The 24,015-nt window shown below is 36.2% G+C and overlaps 2 protein-coding genes and 1 long non-coding RNA gene across 7 annotated transcripts in view; all 3 read left to right on the top strand.

The window, feature by feature from the left end:
* The window catches only part of LOC128020281 (cordon-bleu protein-like 1), a 41,608-nt gene extending 21,203 nt beyond the window's left edge, over window positions 1–20,405 (top strand). For 3 of the 4 annotated variants that reach the window (XM_052607118.1, XM_052607119.1, XM_052607121.1), the window contains 12 exons: window positions 4,745–4,936; window positions 7,666–7,873; window positions 9,692–9,917; window positions 10,052–10,111; window positions 10,360–10,454; window positions 10,696–10,929; window positions 12,919–13,054; window positions 15,103–15,343; window positions 15,923–15,999; window positions 16,346–17,676; window positions 18,375–18,515; window positions 20,110–20,405. In XM_052607118.1, coding sequence (XP_052463078.1) covers window positions 4,745–4,936; window positions 7,666–7,873; window positions 9,692–9,917; window positions 10,052–10,111; window positions 10,360–10,454; window positions 10,696–10,929; window positions 12,919–13,054; window positions 15,103–15,343; window positions 15,923–15,999; window positions 16,346–17,676; window positions 18,375–18,515; window positions 20,110–20,184 — 3,016 coding nt within the window. In that variant the 3' untranslated portion in view covers window positions 20,185–20,405. The remainder of the gene's footprint in view (window positions 1–4,744; window positions 4,937–7,665; window positions 7,874–9,691; window positions 9,918–10,051; window positions 10,112–10,359; window positions 10,455–10,695; window positions 10,930–12,918; window positions 13,055–15,102; window positions 15,344–15,922; window positions 16,000–16,345; window positions 17,677–18,374; window positions 18,516–20,109) is intronic. The other variant, XM_052607120.1, reaches the window with a different exon arrangement.
* On the top strand, window positions 18,520–19,890 carry LOC128020295 (uncharacterized). The gene is made up of 2 exons (XR_008185333.1): window positions 18,520–18,657; window positions 18,692–19,890. It is a non-coding gene; the product is annotated as an uncharacterized LOC128020295 (long non-coding RNA).
* A 1,959-nt stretch (window positions 20,406–22,364) lies between the features above and the next one.
* LOC128020287 (growth factor receptor-bound protein 14-like) overlaps window positions 22,365–24,015 on the top strand; it is a 66,536-nt gene continuing 64,885 nt past the window's right edge. The window contains exon 1 of one of the 2 annotated variants that reach the window (XM_052607129.1): window positions 22,365–22,501. The gene's annotated coding sequence lies outside the window, so the exon portion shown is untranslated. The remainder of the gene's footprint in view (window positions 22,502–24,015) is intronic. The other variant, XM_052607128.1, reaches the window with a different exon arrangement.

Here is a 24,015-nt window from a genome sequence, read left to right as displayed (position 1 = left end):
AATGACATCTCAACCCAACTTAATTGACTACAGTTGCTTCCTCCAGCAGTTTTTAAGGCTGTTCACATTGCACACATTATAGGCCTATACAGTGTAATCCAATATCCAGTAACTTCACAACATTTGTCATAGTAATGGCATAGCCATTGGCACAATACTACTATAAAATATGTTTGTGCATATATACTATGTAAGTGTAAGTAATTGTTATATACTGCAAATAAGATGTGTATAAATATATATATATATATATATATTTTTTTTTTTTTTTGATTGCAAGAAATTCATACTTTTATTTTGCGAGGATGAATTGAAAGACTCCAAAGTGACTGTAAAGACATTAATAATGTTACAAAAGACATCAATAACTTAAAAAAAAATACAAATTCAAATACACTATTTTCTTTTGAAGTTTGTATTTAACAGAGAATCCTGCTTAAAAATAAAATGTTTAACTGCTTCCACAAAAATATTAAGCAGCACAGCTTTTTTCAACACTGATAATAAGAAATCAGCATATTAGAATAATGATGTTGAAAACTCATCTTTGCATCACAGGAATAAATTGTATTTATAATATATTTAAAATGAAATTTTAATTATTTATTTAATAACATTATTGTTTTCACTAAATTCAGTCCAAAAAATGCAGCTTTGGTGAGCAGAAGAGACTTATTTCCAAAAACATTGATTCCAAACTTTTGAATGGTAATTAGTAGTAGTTGTAGTCCTTTATTGTCACTAGTCACAAGTGCCAGTGAAATGTTACCGTTCATGTTACTACATGATGAAAACTCATGCATTTTCACTATTGAAAACCAGCTTTTAATTGGAATTTAAACCACCTACAAGTTGGATCAAGTTGATATGCAGTCTATTTGATGTGATGTTTTTGCTGTTCAACGTATATTTTAGAGTCGGATACAGCGAAACATCTGATTTGTACTGCTTGTGTGAGCAGATCATACTGTATGTTTGTATGTGTTTGTGTGAGAGCTGCAGTTTATTGAGGATGTGCGTCTGTTTTTAATGATAGCTATCTGTGCTGATGATGAATGAGTTTAGATCTCGAGTGATGTGTCAGAGGAAGAGGCAAGCTCTGGCACGCCTGATGTGTCATTCATTGCTCTAAGATCAACATGTCCCACTGGAATCAGCCTCTCCTAGTCATATCTAGACCCTTAACTCCTTAACATGTACATTTAGACTTCCCTTGACTAGAATAAATCCATAAAGTATCTGGAATATTCAGATTTGCAAAGATAAAATGAAGATTGGATGTTCTTCAGGATTTTACATGAAGCATAAAGTAGTAATATTAAATGCATTGAACTGCACGGGTGCAACATTATGCAACATTGAGTGTTGTAACATCTAAATTTACATTTTATAGTTTTGTCCAGGTTTGTCCATGCTGGTATCTGTCTAATTTTTCTAATTTCTACCAAGTGACTGCTGAATTTGTGCTAAAATACTGTTGAGTTTGATTAAATAAATTTTTTAATTAAAATTTTTTAGTGATTTTCGTCAAGTTAATTTTATTCCAAAGCAGCTTTACAGAAAATCATACTGTTAATGATCTTAATATCTTTATTTCTTAGTCAGATTAGACTGGTGTGATTAATATAATACATGTTAGCAAAGAAGTCTTACCAATCAAGCAGTTGAAACTTGCTGTATATTATACTTTAAATTAAAAGTTGTATGTACCGTGTAACTTTATATAAAGAGCTTTGCGATTTAATATACTTAACTTTTTGCAACGATATCAAGGAGCCAAGATTTGCTATAAAATATGTGTTGCTTTACGTGAGTGAGTGTATTGCATGCGGAAGGTTGGGTGTACTTTATATTCAACTTTAAATGTATTGCTTGGCCATGTATTTTGAAAGAATATACATTGCAGTATTCAAGAATTACAGGGGGTTTGATAAAGCTGTTATGGTTAAAAAGGCAGACAGTTATGAATCCTTGAAATATCAGCGTTGTGTCTGGGTGGATATTTGCGCAGGTGTCTGCCTGTGAGTTTGTTGACTGATCTGAACCTTCAAGGCCTCTGGCTCTACTTACTGTTAGAAATGATCCCATTGAAATCATGTTTGTTCTTGTACGATACATGCAGATTCTCTATAAGCAATTCATGCAGTACTGTGTGATGCTATTTTGGAGTTAAATTTAATGACTCAACTGACAGTTCTGACTGGATGAGTCTCAGCACCTTTAAAGAGAAACGTTTGCGCCATTTCTACAAATAAATCTTTAGATGTACTATGTGTTGATGAGCACTTTGGTTGACGCTAATGGGACATTTGCTATTTGAAATGTCTGTTTTGAAAGTCATAATTGTGTCTGATTACCATGTTAAAAACCCTTGTGTTTACTTTGGCCTGCTGTAGCCCACTCAGGCATAACATACTATGCTAATGCACACATTTCAGGGGTTTTCCCAGCTTCCTGTGTAATGTTTGTGCTCTGCTCGTCAGGCCTGGGCTATTGCTGCCTAGTCATATTCCTCAGGGAACCTGATGTCAAATAAAAACAGGTAATTGACATAAAATACGATGTGCTGCTGAGAGACATTTGTGAACTCTGTTAGTACTTCAGCAGATGTTTGCTTGGGATTTATTATGTTTTTGATGCCCACCTCTAAATGCACAGTTGTTTTGCAGAACAGCACGTTCAGTCGTTTTCTCATCTCTTTCTCAACTCTCTAGAATCGTCATTTCAATCAGGACCACTTCTGTCAAGTATATTTATGACAATTATAATTGCATACATTTAGTGTTGGCAGTATGGTTACTTACCGCCAATTCACAAGTTGTAAACAAAAAGTGATAGAGACTACTTCCAATGAAGACACTGTAAAGAAAGAACAAGTTAGATCGGATTACTGGTTCAGTTGGTGGAGTTGGGGTTGGAGGAGGGAGTTAATTGCAAGCAGCAATGCGATGGAGAGACACTGAAGAATGGGAATTTAAATAGACCGCAGGTGATAGGTGTCAAGACTGGATTGGTACATGTCAGAAACATGGAAACTGGTGTTACATTGTGTTACAAAACGTGTCAGATCACAAATCTTAATGAAATGCAAGTATACAGTAGTGCATTCAACAGAACAGTTTTTCTGTGATCTTGGCTGAGCATTAGTGTCTGCATACGTGAAGTTGTGCAAAATATGTCTGTGGCTTAAAGATCAGACATTATGATGACTGATCACTAAATGATCACTACATTATGACCATTTTGAATGCAAACATTACTAATGGACTTCAAAGAGAGACTATGACAGAAACTGTGACGGCAGTCAGCCTCAAAACTGAGACGGTGACTTTGTTTCTCAACACTTGCTGCATTTAAAGCGACCAACACCATGCTCCTCCTCTTCGGCTCCCTCAAAGCTTCATCCTCGTGTGCTGGAATGAATGAATGTGTCTTGTGACTTGTGTGTAAAGTGCATCCAAGCCCTCTCATTAAATAGTTGCTTGTTTGAGTGGAGAAGAATGAATGTCTTTCAAGCATCATCATGCAACTTTTTCAGGGCAATTACTGCATTTTCCATGAGAACTAAAGCTATTCGTTTTTCATTTACAGTTTAAATTGTTTAAGCAAACCGCTGTTCTGATGCAAATAATACAGTATGGACCTGGAGGATGCAACTGAACTCTGGTTCATACCAAGCAATAAAAATGTTTGCAAACTGAGCGATGATTTATTGTTTGTGTTTAGGGCAGATGTTTGAGCACAGCAGGTGAGTTGTGTCTGATCACAGCTATTGTCTACATTCGCTTACGGCATACAAGTAAAGCTAGTATGAGCTTGAAATAGTGCAGACCTGTTCGTCAAGATTTAATTTAAGCGACATCCACAACAGCAGAATATGAAAACATTTGTATTTTTTTGAATGGTTGACTCTAATATTTACATTGAAAATATCTATTAAATTGATTTTTTGGAGATACTTGAGAAAAACATGTGGAGTAGGCACCTATTTAAAGGGACAGTTCACCTAAATATAAAATATTTTAATAATTTGCTCACTCTCATGTTGTATCCAAACTTGTATGCTGTTTTTTTTACTCTTTCCCCACCATTAAAATATTTCCTGTAATTTATGAGACAACGCTTCCTTGCCTTGGCTTTTTGTGTTTTCACTGTTATATGCATGTTCTGAAAGAGTACTGAATGTCTGGATCAAAACATGGTACAGTAGTAGCAGAAACAAAAAATCGCATGTTAGCAGATGTATATGTAACGCGATCATCAAGCATTAAACATCATAGAAATCTAAACTGTCTAACCTTACCGAATGAAAATCTGTGTTCTGAGCATCATTCTGAATTCCAGACGTAGTCTTTGACAAAAACGCAATATTCTTTGGCTTTTAATTCAAATGTTGCTCTTTTAATGAAACTTGCCTGCATTCAGGTGTTGATGAAAAAAATAATGCATAAAGGTATAATAAAATCTGTTTTCTTGTTTAAAAGCAGATGCCTTGTTCTTTCTTTCAGCATATTGCATGTTCAGATATTCACACAACAAAATATTCTGACAGAGTGATTTCTGAAAAATGCTGGCGGTGGCTGGCAACTTAAATAAATAAACAAATAAATAAATAGATAAACCCTGGCAGTGAAAGTGTTAACTATTTCTTAACTCTTAAATTCTACAGAGCATTGCAATTATTATAAGAGATGATTCATTCATATTTTAAACCTGTGTTGTCCTTTTTTTTTATTATTATCAGGAGATCATTGAAAAGCAAAGCAGCTCCTCGTCCTCCTGTCCTGAAAGGTCTGGATGCTCCACCGCTGAGCCACACGCTCCCAGCGTACCCTCACCCTGCCATGGAGCAGAAGGAGAACCTGCTGGAGCAGGACCTGACCCTCACTGTGGTCCTTCCTGAAGGGCTGGAGAAGACTGTGGTCGTCCATGGCAGGTGAGAGGTTTGTTGGTTGTGTTTTTTGTTCAGCTGCACACTGCTGGAGTGGTTGGTAAACAGATCACATGGTAAAGATGCTGCAGTTATACTTAAATTTCACTTGGCAGTTGCGGTTCCCATTAGTCCCTAAAGGTTTTTCAGAGACTGTATCTTTGAAAATATAAATTAAAAAAGTTATAAATAGTATAAAAGTGTAAATAGTATTATTTGCCTTTTAAGTAGATTCATGCTGCTTTCTACCCATTTGCTAACTGATCAGTTAAAAAAGTTTTTTTAGTTAGTTTTTTTTATTCGTTTTTATTTTAATATTTTCATTTGTTTTATATATTTTTTTATATTTTGTATTTTTTTCAGTTTTTGTGATTTTGATAGGTTCTTTAAATCATTTACATTATTATTATCTTTTTGTTTTGTATTGTTTTAAATATTTTGACTGTTTATTTCAGATTTAGTACTTCAACTTATTTTTTTGTTGATAAGGCAACATTTAAAGTTTAAAGTTCTAATATTTATATTTGATTTATTTCAGCTTTTATTTCAGTTACTGAATTGTGAATTGTTTTAGTTATCAACAACAACACTGTCACTCGTTAGCAGCAAAACTTCAAAAAATCGCACCCATTTACTGTTTCATAGTTCTTTTAAAATGTTTGTTTATGTACAGGTATCATTTTTTAGGGAGAAATATAGCTAATACATTTAAAAATGAATATAACTAATAAACTGCACAGCATTGTTCTCTGCAGACAACACTGAAAAACTGAAAAACAGAAACCGTGTGTTGACTTCGGTTGACATTGGAGTTTTCCTCCATCTTGAATTCATATAATTGCCAAATACTTTATACAAATAACACTGAGCGAAATCAGAATAAACAGATGTGCTGGAGGAATTTGTTGGCAAAACTTTACACAAAAGCCTGGACATTTGTGTCTTTTGCAAAATATTTTATTAGGATATGATGCCATAAACGTTGTGGCAACATTAACGTAGCATGTGCCTTCACAAATGACCATTGCTCCCAGATCATCTCTTCTGATCTTATAAATCTAGCCCTTATTCAAATAGCACTGTTCAGAGAGTTCATCATGATGTAATCCTGTTGCCTTAAAACTATTTTGAACATGGTGCATGTTTGGCAGGACGGGATAAACATTGCAAAAATCATGGTTTGAGCATGAGTGCATAAAAACTTGCAGCTGTGTCCTTGTGTGTCGCTTTAAGAACCTGAACTGTTTTAGTTTTATTATTATAATAACTTAATATAAGTACTCTCAATTTTATGGAACTTTAGTTTGAATGAATATTGAACACTTGTGCATGGAAGGGGTTAATCTCTGAGCGGAGCTGTATATGAGAGCATGAAGCTTCTCAGATGATTTCTTTTATGAAACTAATCAGATGATTGCTGTGGTGAGTCAGCGGGGTGGGGCGGTGTTTCTCAAAGATCCTGCACCAAATCAGGCTCGGTTTGGGTACAAGGCATGAGATGACGTTGATAAATCCAGCATCAATGTACACTGTTTGTGACTATCATTAAACAGTTTGATTGATTTCAGCAGGTGGATCCTTTGCTTAAATGACCCGCTGTACTCTCTGTGCCCTAATGATTCACCTCAAATGTTTAAGGTGCACCAGAAGGACATTTTCTAAAGTGGGAATTATTTAAGATTGACCAAATAGCATTACTTTGATATTTTGATATTCAGTACATCTAACCGGCCTCAAAACCGCAGACCACATGTAACCATTTATTCTTATCATAAAATATACATATTTATCTTTTAAAAATGAGACTGCACCATTCTGCTTTGACTGTGTTTCTTTTTCTTGGTTTAAGCCTGATCTCAGATTTCAGACAATGTGTCATCTCTATTTAATCAGCGATTTATTCAGGTTCTCTGATCCTGAACACCTGTAAATGAAACCTGATTTTCCTGAGTTCAACGTTATTGCCCCCTTCATGCTAAAACTGAAACCAAATTCAATATAGGATTAATAATCAAATTCTTCACCTGCTATTCCACATTTGTGACACTTCCCACTAATCGTGATGAAATTTTTGTCTGTGTGTTTCCAAAAGCTTCTCCGATCCCAAAATTCCAAAAGCAGCTGGAAAGCTTTGTGTCTTGAAAGGATTTTCCACAGTTTCAGTATGCAATGTGTCAAGCGTGTATGAGGTAGTGGGAGTCAAGTGGATAAGAAACCACACTAGACATGATCCTCATTGTTCTTTTATACTTTGAAAAAACTTAATGCAATATTAGGGGAATAGTTCATGCAAAAATAAAACGTACTTACTCATTATTTACAGCAAACCCGTCTGCATTTCCATGGAAAACCAAAAGAATCTTGTCATAGGGAAGAAAGGCTTGCACAATTTCTTCTGAATTTCACTTTTGTGTTCATACTGTATTGTTGCTGTCATGAACACTTGAAAGACAATCAAGTGCAAAAGCGTTTATTTCCTTGACGTGCATTGAAAACCCCTGCAGCAAAATATCGTTCATGCAAATCCTAAATGCTTCACAGATAGCAAAGCTTGTGTTGTTAACTGACATTTGCAAAAAGTCACATGTTTCCCGGGGCTTTAGATCAACCAAATATAATGGAAAAGATCTTTCACAACTTTTTGAAACACAGATGCTTGTGTCTTACAGGAAAAAGGTTCAACAAAAATGGTTTCCTTGTCATCGATTGATCATTTTTGCTCTGCTGTTTTTCAGCAAGCCCATGATGGACCTGCTGGTCATGCTTTGTGCAAAGTACCACCTGAACCCGTCTGGCCACACCATAGAGCTCATCACCACCAACAGGAACCAAGTGAAGTTCAAACCCAACGCCCTCATCGGAGCCCTAGAGGCTGAGAAGATCCTGCTAAAACCCAAAGGCATGGAGGACAAAAACATCAAGACAGGGCCGCAGATGCCCGAGGTACTCTCATGTACAACTAACTTAAATATATAATTCAACACGGTTCAAATCGAGTTACGTTTATCTATGCAGCTCTTTATGCAATACAGGTTGTGTCAAAGCAGCTTCTCAGTGCTACAAAATTTAGTTCATCAAGTACAAAAAGTTCATCAAATATGAAATCATAAGTGCACATTCTTGTATACTGCACATTTCAGAAAATATAAATTAGCATATTGAGCACACAGTGCATAGACCATATACTTCAGAAACATTAAACATTATCATTATTACTAATAATAAACTAAATTCATAAATATGAAAAAAAAAATATTTACCGAAAATAAAAATATCTTGCATAGCACACATACATCAGCACTAGTAAAATTATTATTATGAAGAAAATACAGAAATAAAATTTAATTGAGCACAGTAGACATACTATATATTTCAGCAATAGTATAAATATAGTGATTAGAGAAATACAAGCATGACATTGAATTCAATAAATATGATCCATTTGGATGCTGATGTTAAGCTGAAAAGTTTCTGTAAATCTTAAAGCGTATTTGTTCATTTATTCATGAGCTGATCCATACCCTGTGAGACGAGCCTGAAGTACTGTCTCAAAGCAGTGGAGCATGGCTGTACCATACTAACAATACACATCATAACAAATGACAAACAATATCATGTTACACCAAAATAAAAAACATAACAGCTCTGTTCTAAAACCATCCTGCCATCTACAGCCTAAATATGACAGCATGCTACTGAACGAAACCTCGTAAGAGACCAATTCGTAACGCAGAGCGTAGGCAGAGGTGCATTAGACAAATAGTGCTTCTCATGTGAAGTGCACTGGAGATTTGACCAATGGTTAACTGTAGTAGACTTTAGCATAAGTATGTTACAAAGATAACAACATAATATTATTTTAACAAGAGTAAAAAGGCAGAGCATACAAAATAGTTGATATTATTATTGTTAAAGAAATTAATGTATAAATATTTATAATTAACTTTTTTTTGTTATAAATATATATATAATTTGTACTGCTAATAAACTACTAATCACACTAATTTTACTACTAAAACTAATAAAAGTTTTAATATAAGATCATACAATTGAACTTTTTACTTTTTTGGAGTGTAGTTATAATATAAAAATATATAAATGTTTAAATATAGTGTTATTATAGTTTTTAATAAAATTATTAGCTTTTACTTATATATTTTCTGTTTTCATATCAGTTTTAGTAGGTTTGATGTGTGCCTTTTTATTTCGTTGTGCTTATAAATGTACCATTTAGGCTTCTTGTATTTTTATTTCAGGTTTTTTATTTATTTTTTTATTTTAGTGCTTCAACTTAAACTTAGTTCTCTTTTCTATTTTTTATTTTCTCTGTTTTTTTTTTTCATGTCATATATTTGTTACCCCTCCCCATTTTTTCCTTTTAATATTTTTGTATGTATGTATATATATTTTTCTATTTTCATAAATGTTTCAGCCTTATATCAATTAACTGTTTTTTTTTTTATTTTTTATTAAAGTTAGTTAGTTAACAGTGATAACCCTGGTTATAATTTGTTGCAGTGCATCCTGGGATTGTCTTCTTCACAAAGGTTGCATGTGATGGAATTTACCCAAAGTTAGTTTTCTTAATTGACAGCATAATCATGCGTACTACACTGCCTTTTGCAACAGCCTTCATACAATTTCAGAAACACACCCGTGATCCTTTCAAACACTCCCTACAATGACATCTCACTAGTTTTTGAAACAGAACCCCACACGATCTTGCTGTACTCTTTACTTTCCTTCTCTTCTCTCTTTCAGGCAACCGTACGATTAGTGATCAACTACAAGAAGACCCAGAAAGCCATTCTCAGGGTGAGTCCTCGGGTTCCTCTTCAAGAACTACTTCCAGCGATCTGCGAGAAATGTGAATTTGACCTGCAGACCACAGTTTTATTAAGAAATGTCCACTCAGAAGACACTTTGGACCTGAGTGGCTCGCTCAATGATTTTGGCCTGAGGGAAGTGTATGCAAGAGACACCAAAGGTCAGAACACAGTGTGTGTTTATACTAAGTACATTAAAATGACTCTTATGAAATCTTGCAGGACCGGTTTTCATAAGGTCACATTGAGATACTCTGCAAAACATTTGCATTACACTGTGTGATTTTTCTTGCAGTTATAAGCCCTGTAAGTCCTTTTAGTCCAGTAAGTCTGCCTCCATCTCCATCTGGCTCAGGTAAGTGATGTGAAATATATAAAATTTCCATTTTATAACAAAAAATGTAAATACTTTTATAAATTTATTTGAAAGTTATTTCATTATTTATTAACCCTCATGTCATTCCTGTTATTTTTTTATTTATTTTTTGCCAAAAAATAAATTATTCCTTAAAATATTGTTAATTTTTGCAAGAACTTACTTTCAGTATGAAGTTACAGATGTCTAACTAAACTAAAGTAACTAAACTTTACATTTAATCTCAGAAATATATCTTCATGGGAAAGAGAAAATCCAGAGGGAGAAAGAAAAGAAACGATTCAGCTTATTTAGGAAAGGAAGTAAGAAGCAATCCGAAAAGGTTAGTTATGAAATCCTATTTGTCTGTCTATAACAGAGAACGATGACATGCTTGGAGATTTTCTAGTGATGTTAGGATAAGGTCAAAGACATGTTTTTTTCTTCTTCTCTCTTCTTTGTAAACATTATCTGGTCGTATTTGTTTTATGCAAATTGCTAAAGATTTTACTAACTTGTGATTGGCTCGTTGATGGCACTTGTTGGGAGTGTGCTGGATTGTGATTGGCTGTCTGTTGTTAAAGTATATGACCGTGAGTGCACCGGGGTCTCCCGTGCAAAGGAAGCAGAGGCCGGTCAGCATGAGTTCCTTCAGCATGCATTCACCCATTACATACGATTGCAATACCATGCCCTCCAACATGCCAAAGAAGAGACGAGCTCCGTTGCCGCCGAGCATGATGTCACAGAGCATGCCTACCGACCTCGGTCATCACCACTGCAATAGTCAAACCACCACGCATCACGATGGCAACCAGGTATGTAGCACTCTTCTGGGATTCAGTTAATATTTACTAGGAAATCTGGGATTTCTTTCATGTAAATGAGGATTTGGGATTTTTAAAAAAGCAAAGCAAAGAAATAAGGATTCTGCACTGTTCCTTAATCACTAATCAAACACACTGATGTTCTCCAGCAATTTCTGTATTTTCCGGGGTCAAAATTGTGGCACAAGTACATTGTCATCCACAGACACAAAGCTCATTTATTGCATAATTGAAATGAATGAATTGATCAACAGCATTTTATGTATAACAAAGTATATGTAAGCATGCATAGGGTATATGAGTTATTATTGATCACTGAAACATCTGTTGAAACCTCTATTATTCAGAGCACCTGTTGAATATGGGTGAAGTTTTGCTATGAGAGCAATTATACATTTATATTATGTTGTATTGCATTATATTATAGTTCCCTTTCACTCACATTCAACATTATGTCAACACTGACATTAGGGGTCTCACTTGGGAGCCCCAATCACCTCTGAGCATTACAAGAAATGGCCAATGATTAATGCTGAGTGGAATTTGCATGGAAAGCCCCTCCCCGTACATTCAGACCTTTTCTGCTGTCTTTTCTATGGTGCATTCAGTGGTGTGTTCGCCCCTGCAGATGTACAGATCAGCTTGTATTGTCATGAGTGTCTTTGGAGGTGCCCTTCTGAGCCTGTGCTTCTGGGTGCGGTAGTTTCCTCACCTCTGATGACTCTGCATGATCACTTTCTCATGTGTCTGGGCCGTAAGCATGCCGAGATCAGTTGACGGGCAAGAGCATCAGGTTGGACGTGACCTCGCCTCCATGTCCTGAGCCTGGTTATGTTCCCATTACTCCCTTTCGGGCTCCGGTGGTGAACTTGCAAGCACTGACCCTGGTGGAGGAAGATCCAGGCCTTGTGTTGCTGTGTCCCGTTCAAGCTTTCAAGCGTTCAATATAACCGTATCTACGAGGAGGGTCTTGGCATGCAAATTCCACTCACCAATAGTCATTGGCCACAAGAGTAATGCTAAGAGGTGATTGGGGCTCTCTTGTGAGGTCCCGAACATCAGTGTTGACATAATTTCTTCATTCCCTCAACCAGGGAACAGAGGATAAGTAATGCAACCATTAGATTTTTACAAAACAATATATATATAAAAAAACTCCCTACTTCACACCGGGCCCCACGTCAGATATGGACGGCCCTGTATGTTATAGCTTCTAAAAACAAAATCTAGTTTGTTATAAAAACTGTAAAATGTCATGTAAAAATGTATAAATGCATCGCATGACAAACAATATATTAAAGCAAGTGAATGCAAGAAAGACCACATCACACTGTTCTAACCAATGATTTCAGAAAAAAGTTTGTTGGTTGATTTTAAATTATAATAATATACCCTGCTCACCTTCATCAACATTTTTGCTTTATGACCTTAATGACGGTCATCTGGTGTTTTGGTGGTTTTTAGTGACATTCAGTGTGGTTTAGGTTTCCAAACACTCTTTGAAGCCAATGTAAAGAAGCCTTCATTATCTTAATTTTAAAGAAAAATTGACTTTTTGCCACTTTTTAAAATTTGTAATAAAAAAAAAGAATTCTATAAAACAAATTATACGTGTATATGTATATAAATATAAATGTAGTGACATTCATGCAGTAGATTTGAATGTGTGGTTACTCTTTGGTGCCACTGTAAGGGAGCCTTCATTGTCATGTAAGTCTTTTAAAGAAAAGCAAATCAAACAAGACTTTGTGACCTGTCGTTTCATGAGCTGAGTTCAAAGAGCACATCTGAATCTACGTATAAACGGCACACAGTGAATACAATGAGCGGTTAAACCTTGCTTTCACAGTATTTGTTTTGTTTCTACGTAAACTCGGCGCTGGGTTGAGCCATTTCATCACCTTGTCATCTGAGAATGTGGTTATGTCTCCCACAGCCAAATATTTGGAATTATATGTCATATGTGTCACTGTCCCACAGAATATGGCTCCTTTGAGCCGGGGATCCTCGACAGAGTCGTCCTTCAAGAAGTCCACCAAGCGAAAGGCCCCTCCGCCCCCCACCTCCAGCAGCGCAGCCCCTCTTAAAGAAACCACACAAGATAAAGACATGACAGGTCGGTCTGAAGAAACCTCCAAAGAGTACCCTTGTGCTCACCATCAGGGCCTTTATAAAAATAGTGCAGAAATTAGAAAATTGCTTTTTTATATTAGATTTGATTTTATTAGGTTATATTTGTTTAGTTTCATTTATTTAGAAAACATAAAGGTAGCCAAAACCCCTTTAGAAACTTTTACTACAACCGCCCTAGTTGTAATAACAATGAAGCATAAACTTTTTCATCCTCTTAAAATAATATTAGTTTATTTATTGAATGAGAATGTTTACTCCTTAGAAAAAAAATTGCATCAACAAGCATTGCATATTTTGGTTATTTCATCATGTCTCGTGTACAGTAATCTGGTGGCTGTAGGTGGAAAAGGGAAGAAAGTAAGTTATTATTTAGAGTTTAGAGAATTATTTAGAGTTATTATTTCATTATTTAGAGGATTGAGAGGGCTTGAATGAGCACAGCGGCTGTACATTGAACAGGAGAGGTGTTGGTGGGCATTTGGGGACAGTGCAGAGGGGCCAGTGTTTGTTGGCAGTGATTTTCTGTATGCTTTGACTCCGCCTAGTGGTTAAACAGACACATTACTGCTTCTCCTGATTTAATTTATTTGTTTTACCATCTCAGAGATGTGATTATGCTAATAGATACCTTATTTAATGGATATCTACCAGTGATGCTCGGGCCAGTGTATAAACAACCAGCACCTGACCGATGTTTTCAACTAACCCGCCTGCAACTTGGACCGAAAAAAAGCAAAGAAAAAGACAATATTGCACCCGACCCGCTTCCTGCCCGCATTTTTTAAAAGTAGAAAATGTGTCGCCCCTTAATATTAATTTAATTACTTAAATGGACTATAGCCTACAGGATAATAAGCGTTATGACCGCACACATAAAGCTTGCCACAAAGGTTAAAGTAATGATTATGAGCAAGGAGACATTTAATTGTTTAGTAATAAACTGCTGTTTTCTGTGTCGCTCACAGTAGTGTGTATCTATGTGATGTCCATCCATCTGTAGCATTTCTGCTTTTTACATGTTTTTTTTATCTTATTTTATTTTCATTTACAGTATGCAACTAATTTAGTTTGCTTTTACAGCATTTAAACTTTTCTCATTTGTCATACAAATCACCTCTCTTTGGGTCAGTTCTATTCTTTTTGTTGCATTTTTAAAAGATTGCAATGACCTGGTGCCCCATAATGTTCTTCATCTTTTTCTCGTCTCATCGTTGCTGTCTTCGTCTTGTTGACATGACTACACTCTTCATCTTAACCATTACATTTTGTAGAAAACAAATGAAATCTCTGAATCAAGTTTCACTTTAGACCCCGTCTGTGCTTGAAGCGAGCGATGCAACAAAACCGGTCCTGCTGCAATCAATGAAGCATTGCATATTTTTGTTCTATACAGCTCACCTGCATTCCACATTTGTCGAGTAAATATATATGCTTTATCTCTCTCTAAAGCACTCATAAACAGACGTTGTTTTCTTAAGAGGTGGGATTTCTGTGAAGTAAAAAGCAAGAAGAGTAGAAAGTCACAAAGCTGTTCCCAATGCAGGATCGAGTCAACACTGATTGGCTGATAAGGCCTAATAACTTCACTGATAGAGACTGAGAAAGTAAATAAATGAAGAGCCAAAAGTCACACAAGTAAGAGCTCAGAGTAGAGCAGAGATAAAAAGAGCAGCTACAGAAGGGCTTTGAATCTAAATGTTTGAGAGAGATCCCAGAGACAGCTCTCTGGATGTTTCTTCATCTCGCTGGTCTCCAGAGAGGGCGATTGAAGAGCTGAATCAGCCGAGAGAAGCGAGACGTCTTAATTATCAGCACTCGCTCAGTCTGAGGTGCAGAGAATCCATATTAATGCTGCAAATGCCAGACCTCTCTCTCTCTCTCTATCAGCTGAAATGGGAATCACTTCAATTCGATGTGGAAACCCCTGCATTACTGTTTTTTGGGATACAGTAAAGAGCTCAAAGGATTGAGCTGCACTTTGCAGTATTTAAGCATTTGACTTCATGCATTTCTCATGATTTTACACTGCAGAACCAGTGTTGGCATCTCCTCTGGAGGAGATCAGGGAACAGGAAGAGATGACTGGGAGTGCCGAAGGTCAGGTGTCTGCTGTGAAGGAGAAGGAGGATGAAGACAGCAGCCTCAACCTGTCCGCTGACATCTCTCTGGACTCCGGCCGAGCTGGGACAGCAACTCCCTCTCAGGATTCAGAGGTTAAGGAGAGCGAGATGGCCAGAGACAATCCGTCATGTGACCTGTCCCCAGATACTGAGTATGTACAGTAGTGTTCAATTTTATACAGGTCAAAAAATCTGAGAGCAACAATATTTGCAACTACCCTAACAACTCATAGATACCATTCAGAGCATTCATGCAATGCTTGGAAACCTGTCAGAAACCTTAATATGGCTATTGTTAAATTAAATTAAATTAATGCATTTAGCTGATGCTTTTATCCAAAGCAACTTACAGTGCATTCATGCTATCCATTTGTATCTATCATGTGTTGGGGAATCGAACCCCCAACCTATTGAGCTACAGGAACACTGTTATTGTTAAGACAAAATCAAAAACACTATTATTAAATATAATTTTTTAAAGCTTGAAATAAATCCGATATTAAATAAAATACATGGTGAAACTTAGTTATATTAATAAAAATTATACTAGTATGTGAACCACAGCAAGAGCCAAATCTGCTTAGAAATGCCTGAGATGCTCTCATTGATGGATCGGGGAGATTTCGGTTCATTTTTATAAATGTATGTAAATGTTTTTTTATTGTATGTATTTTATTAAATGCATTTTTCTATGTGGTTTTTAACCTTTGCATGTTTTTTACCCTTGACAGTGGAGCAGAAGCCACAGTGAATGGAGAGATCAAGTCGGAGCAGGCCACAAGCTCTCGAATCCCATCAGAAGACATAGGTAAGATTCGACCCAAGGGTGAGATCCTTCAGCACCTCGGGTCTTTACTCAGTGTTACACTTTACTCTACTTTATGCAGTTGTTATTCATACGTATGAGTCATTTTTGCAGCTCAGTTATAATAAATGTTTTGTTTGAGTTCGGAAACTTACAGTAGTTCAGTGAGCTCCTAAATCTCATAAGATCAAACCGGAAAGTTTGATTCCTCATGACATGATCCTCATTAAAAGTCAGTTATGACACCATCAGAAAGCCTTGTTTGATGTGGAGTGAAGATATATTTACAGTAAAACTCTATTGACAAAATGAAAGGCTTGATGCATGACTTTATTCTCTCTTTCTCTAGAGCCCCCGGTGGAAAAGACAGAAGAGGTGATTAAGTCTTCGGAAACGTGCCGTGTTCTGGAGGAGGTTTTTGTGAGCACCGCAGAGAAGCCTGCATCTGTGTGCAACAAGCTTCAATCCTCCGAATGTGGCATCCAGACGTTGCACACGGACTTGCAAGCGCAGGGCTTTGATTCCAACACGGAGCTCAGCCGTGAACACCAAATACCAAAAATCGTCCCAAGTTCGGTCCGCTTCGCTCACACCGAGACGCAAATGCAGACAGGACCCCAGAAACCCTTTGAGACATCAGGCTCATGCACTGAACCCTCCACAGCTCCATCAGCATCCACAACGGGACTAAAAAGAGACATGGCCACTTCCACAGAAAAGCTGCGTGTTCCTAAGCCACATTCGCCTGCGATCCATGCAACCTGGGATCTGACATCTACACCAACCTCTAAAGCAAGTAGCGTACAGTATATTGTAGAAACCAAACCCAAACCATCCAATGAGCTCACCCGTGAATACATTCCCAAAGTAGGCATGACCACCTACACCATCGTGCCTCAGAAGTCTCTCGAAAAGTTGCGCTTCTTTGAAGTGGAGTTGACTTTGGAGCCCAATTTAGACTTCAAACCTGAAACAAAGACTGTCTCCAATGGTACAGTTTCTGTTAACGGCCATCAGAACGTATTTGAGCAAACTAGGCCTTGTACTTCACCTCCAGCTACCGTTTCATCAAACGTAGAAGGAACTGAATCCAAAATCAAAAACAAGAAAGTTCCACCTGCAACAAGACCCAAACCAGCTTCTTTCCGTCTGCCCAAGCACAAACGCACACCTGGGGATTTCGTCGCCTCCGCGGCTGTTCGCCAAGCGAGTGTCGGCAGTAATAGCAGCAGTTGCTGTAGCAGTCCTGCAGCCCGGCCGAAAGAAACCACAAGCAGCCCGCAATCAGATGTGTTTGCAGAACTGGACGGCTTCCCTCCTCCACCGCCACCGGTCCAGTGGGAAGATGAGGAGAACGCAGGAGCGAGTGATGCACCTCAAAATGCAGAGGTAGATGTACCTCTACCCGAAGCTCCCAAATTCCCACTGTCATCTGTACTGTCCCGTCAGAAGAGTCTTCCCACTAACCCCACGCCTTCGCTGAGTCTACAGAGGTTGAGAAGCTTCAACGCACCCAAACCGCACTCGTCCTCATTGTCCTTGCGCTTCGCTCAAGCCGTGTCTTCTGCCGTGAAACGGTCCGAGTCTCTTTCCCATCATCCTCTGAGACAGTCACCACACACTCATCTCCTCACAAAACAAAGATCTGTTACAGATTACCCTGAGCCATCGGCCAGCACGGTGAGTACAACCTCCTAAAAATATATTTTGTGTGTGTGTGTATGTATGTGTGTATTTTTTTTTTTTTTTTGAGAATGAAACATTTTTCCACCCAGATTTGCTGTAATGCATTTAAATGTTTTACTTTTTCTGATTCTTATTATTTTCAGTTATAATTCACAGTTGATTTACTTGAAAATAGAGCAGAATCATTTCTTAAATTATTGGTCTATTTAAACAGGCAGTTGCATATGTCTTTGATGTTTTTTTTCAGCATCTTGCAGCATGAACATGCCATTTTTGAGTGTAGATTAGTAAACATAATTTTACAAATGTGTCAAACCTTTATTCTGTTCCTTTCTGGAATTTTTTTTTTTTTTTTTTTTTTTTTTTGTGCAAGAACACATGCTTTTCACTATGCTGATGCAATAATCATATCACTGGAATGTGCACTGGTATTTACACTAATCCAGTATTTAACACGCATGCATGTGTCTGTGTGTGAGTGAGTTTAGTTTGTCTGATGTTTGTGTGAGTGTCACAGTGTCACTGGGGCTACAGTGGAACATCTATGTGTTTTTTTAAAGTGATTTATGTGCGTGACGCAGAAGCAGCAGTGTCTTTTTTCACGGACTTTGTGCCCTGCCTAGTGTGCATCATCCTCAGCCCTCAATGAGAGAGTGTGTATTGTGTGTTTTCTTCCCCCCTGTGGACCACAGGTGACAGACGTTGGAGAAGGATGCTCAGAGAGATCCGGAGAGGCCCTGTCACAAACAGCAGGCCACAGCGACCCAGCGCCGAGCTCCAACCGAGACAGAGGCATGGGAACATGTAAGATTGGAAATACTCAACCGTCACCAGTGAGTGAATCTAACTCTAGATCTAACCAGCATATAAGGAAATAAGGAAAAAAACTAAACCAAATGCGAATTAGGTGCATTTCCATCACGTTGTTTGAGTGGATGATGGTGGTAACCACCAACAGTTAATAAAACAGGGCAAGTGGCAATAGCCGATTAGTCACTTCACATCACAGTTTATTCTGCAAAAACATTTCCATCTCCTATTATTCGCATGATTATTATATATTTTTTAGAGCTAGGCAAGTTAACGCGTTATTATCGTGTTAACACATTAATTGATTAACGGCAATAATAATTTTATTGCACGTTAACACAGTTTTTTTTTATTATTATGAAAGTCCGCTGCTCACTGGCTCTGAATACACATACAGATAAATCATGGTCACAGGAGGGGATGCTCTCGATCAAATTATTTAGGCTATGCATCAACATTCACAAACCACTGTCCACTGTTATTTTTAACAGTAAAGAATGCAACAAGCTCATAATCATGACTTTATTAAGTTAAATTGGAAATAGGAAGTTTCTGATAGCACATGAAGACAGCAGAGAAGCGGTCTCGCTCAACACAGTGGAGTGCATTGTTTTGTTCACTTTATGGTTTATTATTTTGAGTTGTATGGGACACAGTAACACACGGCCCTCTCACAATATATTGCTCTACAGATCTATCACTTTTGCTGCTCATAAATATTCACACAATCATGCAGCACGCATCAGAAGATCTGTGCTCCAGTGCGGTTAGTGCTCTCACTCACTGATCTATATATAACTGAACCACGCTCTTGCCCACCTCTTCCAACCGAACCAGGGACTGCTGAACAGGGTCAAACGAACGCACTCTGCTGCGATGGGTGCCGTGATCGTGCAGGTCTCTAATAGGAAGGTGCCTGTAATAATGTTATGATCAAGGATCTGGACTATGAGCATCTTTTACTTTAACAATCTATAAAATATATTAATTTTTATACTGCCATGTCCTGGCACTGACCAATATCTTGTTTTTAATTTAATTGCATTAATGTTATAAGTTAAGATTTACAAGAAATATTTGAACAACTTCTATGTAAAAGGAAAACTGCTGTAAAAACACCTTATTTGTTTAAAGTGTTTGCGAACCAAATGTTCTTGCACTTTTGTTCATAAAACAGTGCTTTTAAATGAAAAAGTGCACAATACACTATTTTTGAATACATTATTATTTTGTGTATAACTATGTGATTAATTGCAATTAATCACAGACAATTGTGATTAAAAATAAATAATTAAATAATCGCTGCCCAGCAGTAATTTTGTTTTTGTTTTTGCACAAGTCAAAAAACACCTCAAGTGAGTGTAAAAACTCCTTTGCCAATTAAGGGACACCCCCCCCCCCCCCCACCCCAAACAAAAAACTAAATTGGCTGTTTCCATCACTCGTTTCTGATGCAATATTTAAAAATGAGCATAAAAACATGATGGGAGCGCTTACAAACCCTGATAAAATAGTAACCTTTATTTTAAAGGTCCTTTGTGTGCTTTAACACTGCATTAATAACTGACAGTCTGCAATGAATATTTTCTAAAGTGTACTTTTTTGTTTTCTGCACAGGGGTTTGAAGCATCTGTAGCGCCATCTGCCACATTGAAGGGAATATCTGAAGTCTTTCATTCAGTGGAAGAATGAAATGTGCCTTCATTGAAGGAATTCCAGCGTCACTCATTCTCCAGATTATTATTATTATTTATTTTATTTCATTTTTTTGCCAAATTTAGAACATCATGATTTTTCGTTTTCTCACAAATCAAAAGACTTTCAACATTTTTTCAACAAGTTCATAGTGACCATGCAACATATTTAAATATAAAAGATATATATATATATATATATATATATATATATATATATATATATATATATATATATATATATATATATATATATATATATATATATATATATATATATATATATATATATATATATATTGACTTTTTTGGAGGACAATTATTAGATTTGGCTTTTTCTGATGTGTAGCAGATACATAGAGACTAACTACAGTTGTGGATTCCTTTTAATTTATTCTTCATTTGGACAATTCCTGGCAGTTGTTTCCCTTCATACATGCTACACTTTTTTTCCCCTCTTAATAATTGTAACAGAGTTCCTATTAACGTTATCATACTTTAAAATGAATATTTTCGGGTTGTTTTGTGACTTTTGAATTACATTTTGAAATTTGTATATATGCAGATGTGAAAGAAAATGATCTATTCCAAAGTATTTTTCCCCCTATAAATTATAAGGTGTAGATTTAATTTATATAATTATTAGCCAATGAAAAATGGTACTGAAATGTCTTCAGTAATGGTAATCCATCCTTTATTCTCTTGCCAAATATTAGTACACAGTTTATCACAGATAATAATGGGCTGCACCTATAATATGTTAAAATAATACGTTATGACATCGAGCAGGTTTCTGGAGCCTACACAAATAATTAATCAAAGCTGTAGTTATGACAGAAAACACTGGGCTTTTCCTTCATTCTGAGGAGAATACTGCTGTATTATATGAATTGTCTCTGTATGAACTCAACTCCTCTCTTTTCTCTATTAAAGACTTTTAAAGTTTGCTTGCTCTAATTGTGTTATTTTTTTGTCATTTGGGTCTGATTCAAAATCAGTTTTCTGTGATGATGTCAGTGTAATATGGCTCATTTCAAGCGTGTTGTGAACTACACAGGAGTTGCATTTACTTTCAGTGAACAATTACTGCAAGCTGACACTGGCTTGACTCTGTCACCTTTATTTATTTGTGCGTCATCCAGCTGTTACAGGACACAGAGACGTTCCTGGAAGAATGAGTTTCTTCAGTGATGTTTGTTTGATCTCTTTTCTTCTGTTCTGTGGAGGTTCTGGTCAGTTTCTCATGAATAAAGGTTTAATTCAGCTGAATGGAGAAACACAAGTCCTCTCTATCAGTAGATTCATTGGCTAAAGTCTCACTAAAGAAAAAGTTTTTACAATTAAAAAAAAAAAAAAGATCTGTTCACACACTGTTCACACAGTGATAAGAATGCAATTGCATTAATAATGTAGCTGTGTGAAATCTAAATTTCAAAGGAAATAAATACATACACAAATAAATAAATGCTACATGGAGCCATGTTGTCCTCTACTTGAATCATAAATTATATTCTTTTCTTTTCTTGATATTTTTGTTTTCATTTTAGTTTGATTTTAATGCTTTTTCTCTGTGTGTTTGAATTCAGTTTTCTTTTTTTTCTTCTTTTTTCAGACTTGCACATAGGAATAAACGCTTGTTTATTTTTGCATCTTTCAGTCATGTTCTTGGGTTTCAATTTTTTTTTCTTCTGTTTCTCACATATTCTTTTTCTTGATCTTTCTTGAATCATTTTAGCTGCATGTTCATTTTTCATTTAATTTTTTCCTTATTTAATTATTTTAGAGGCATGTTTATTTCCAGCTTTTTCTTAATCTCTTTCCAATCTTCGCTTTTCATCTCTATTGTATTTTCTTCATCTTTTTCTTACTTTTGTCATCTTTATTTCATCTTTATTTTCTTCTGCATTTTGTCCATCTTGCAGTTTTATTTTTATTTTCTAGCATTTCCTTTTCTTTGTATTTTCTATTTCTTGCTGTTTCTTCATCATTAACTCTTTACATGTATGTTCTTGCTTTATTTTCATATGTCTTCCATCTTCACCATGGTTTCATTCTGCATGGTCATTTTTTTATTTTCTTCTGACTTTTTTCTCGCATTTCCTTCATCTTTCTCCAGTGTCTACCTCTTGCCATCTTGTAGTTCTTTTGTTTCTTTCATTCTTTCTTCAGTCTTGCACATCACAGCACATCGCGTCCGCGCGCGCGGCTCGGTGTCGTGACGTCGCGCTGTGAGCAGCAGCAGGAGCGGCGCGTGCACACGGTTACCGGCAGCGTTGAGCGATGGTGGAGAGAGCAGGAGCACCGAGCAGAAGCAGGTAACACATCACATGACCGTACACCCAAACGCATTCTAATGCGACACTGAAGTACAATCTTTCGGCTCGCAGGGACACTCTTTAACGCGGTACAGTAACAGTGTAGCCTACTGTACTGTCTGAAATATGCATATGTCAGCAAAACAACTGCTGGCGTTCAGAGCGAGAAGTGACTGGTCTCATTTCACGTTACTTTATTAACTCCATGATTGTGTGATGCATTTAAATGTGGCATACGTTTGTTTTATAAACAAATTGCAGGAGTTCAGGATTGTTTCTGTCTGTCGAATCAATTAAGGTACTCTGTCAAGCATTATCAGTTTGTGTCATACATTTTGCATTTAATATTTAGTTATTTATTTTTATATAAAATACACATTTATTTAAAACACTGGTGTAGTTTTTAGTTTTGTTAGAAAATAAATTTATCTGAGTCAGAAGTGGAGAAGTGGCTGCTAAAGTGCTCATGCCTCCTACTGGTGAGGAAGAGAAGTGCAAGTGACGCGTTAATCTCGGCTGATGACAACTCATGCCAAATATTTTAATCAGCTCTTTGGTTTTAAAGTTGTTATTGGCCTCAAATAGAACAATCCACTCTCTTTTTGTGTTAGTATGATGTGCTCATATCATGTGATCTGCTATTTCTGTCATTTATCATTCATACCAGTTTCTGAAGAATATAAATGATTAACAGTGTTGTAAAGCAGCAAAAGAGTGTTAAAATATATATAAACTATGGTTAGTGCAGAAAACCATGGTTTATTTGTGGTTGCCATGGTTTAACTACAATGTTTTTTTTGGTTCATTTTCATAAGGGAGGTTGAAAAAGTAAGTTAGCCAGCTAATATAAAGTTTCACAGTTACAGTAATTGTGTATTTTGTCAGGTTATTTAGGCTATACATATATATAAATAAATAAAAAATAACCTAAAGAATCATATGGTCAAGTTAATATAAACAAAAATCCACCTTTCAGAGCAGACATTGATAAGTGTGTCCCAGCCAGGTTCGTCACATGTTGCGGTTCCCCGAAATATTTCCGATGTGTTTTGTGCATATTTGCAGCATTTCAGTGTTTGGTCGCATTGTGAGTTTTTGCAGCACATGTGTTGTCAAATTGATAAAGATATTTTGTAAACTGCTGGTGTTTTTGGCGATGAGCTCTCTTGGCCACCGTACACTAGAAAGGCTGAATTTATCATACTGCTCTTAATATTTTTAGTATGGTCTAATATTCCTTGGATCACAATAGTAATAGTATTATTTTATAGAACAGCATTATTGCAATAGTATTAGATTTGTTTATTTTTATATTTTAAATAATAATAATAATTACATTAAACACAGTATAATATTATTATTATTGCAAAAGTGATGTTTATTTATTTTTTCATATGTTAAATGATAATAGTAAATTGATTTTACAGTATAATAATAGTATTGAATTTCTTTTATTTTTTTATTAATTAAGTGAATGATGATAAATTAATAAATAATGATAATTACTGCTACTG

Source organism: Carassius gibelio, chromosome A9 (genome assembly GCF_023724105.1).
Source record: "Carassius gibelio isolate Cgi1373 ecotype wild population from Czech Republic chromosome A9, carGib1.2-hapl.c, whole genome shotgun sequence".
Lineage (NCBI taxonomy): Eukaryota > Metazoa > Chordata > Actinopteri > Cypriniformes > Cyprinidae > Carassius > Carassius gibelio.
Note: the sequence above shows the minus strand (reverse complement) of the source record. Positions and strands in the feature narration are given on the sequence as shown.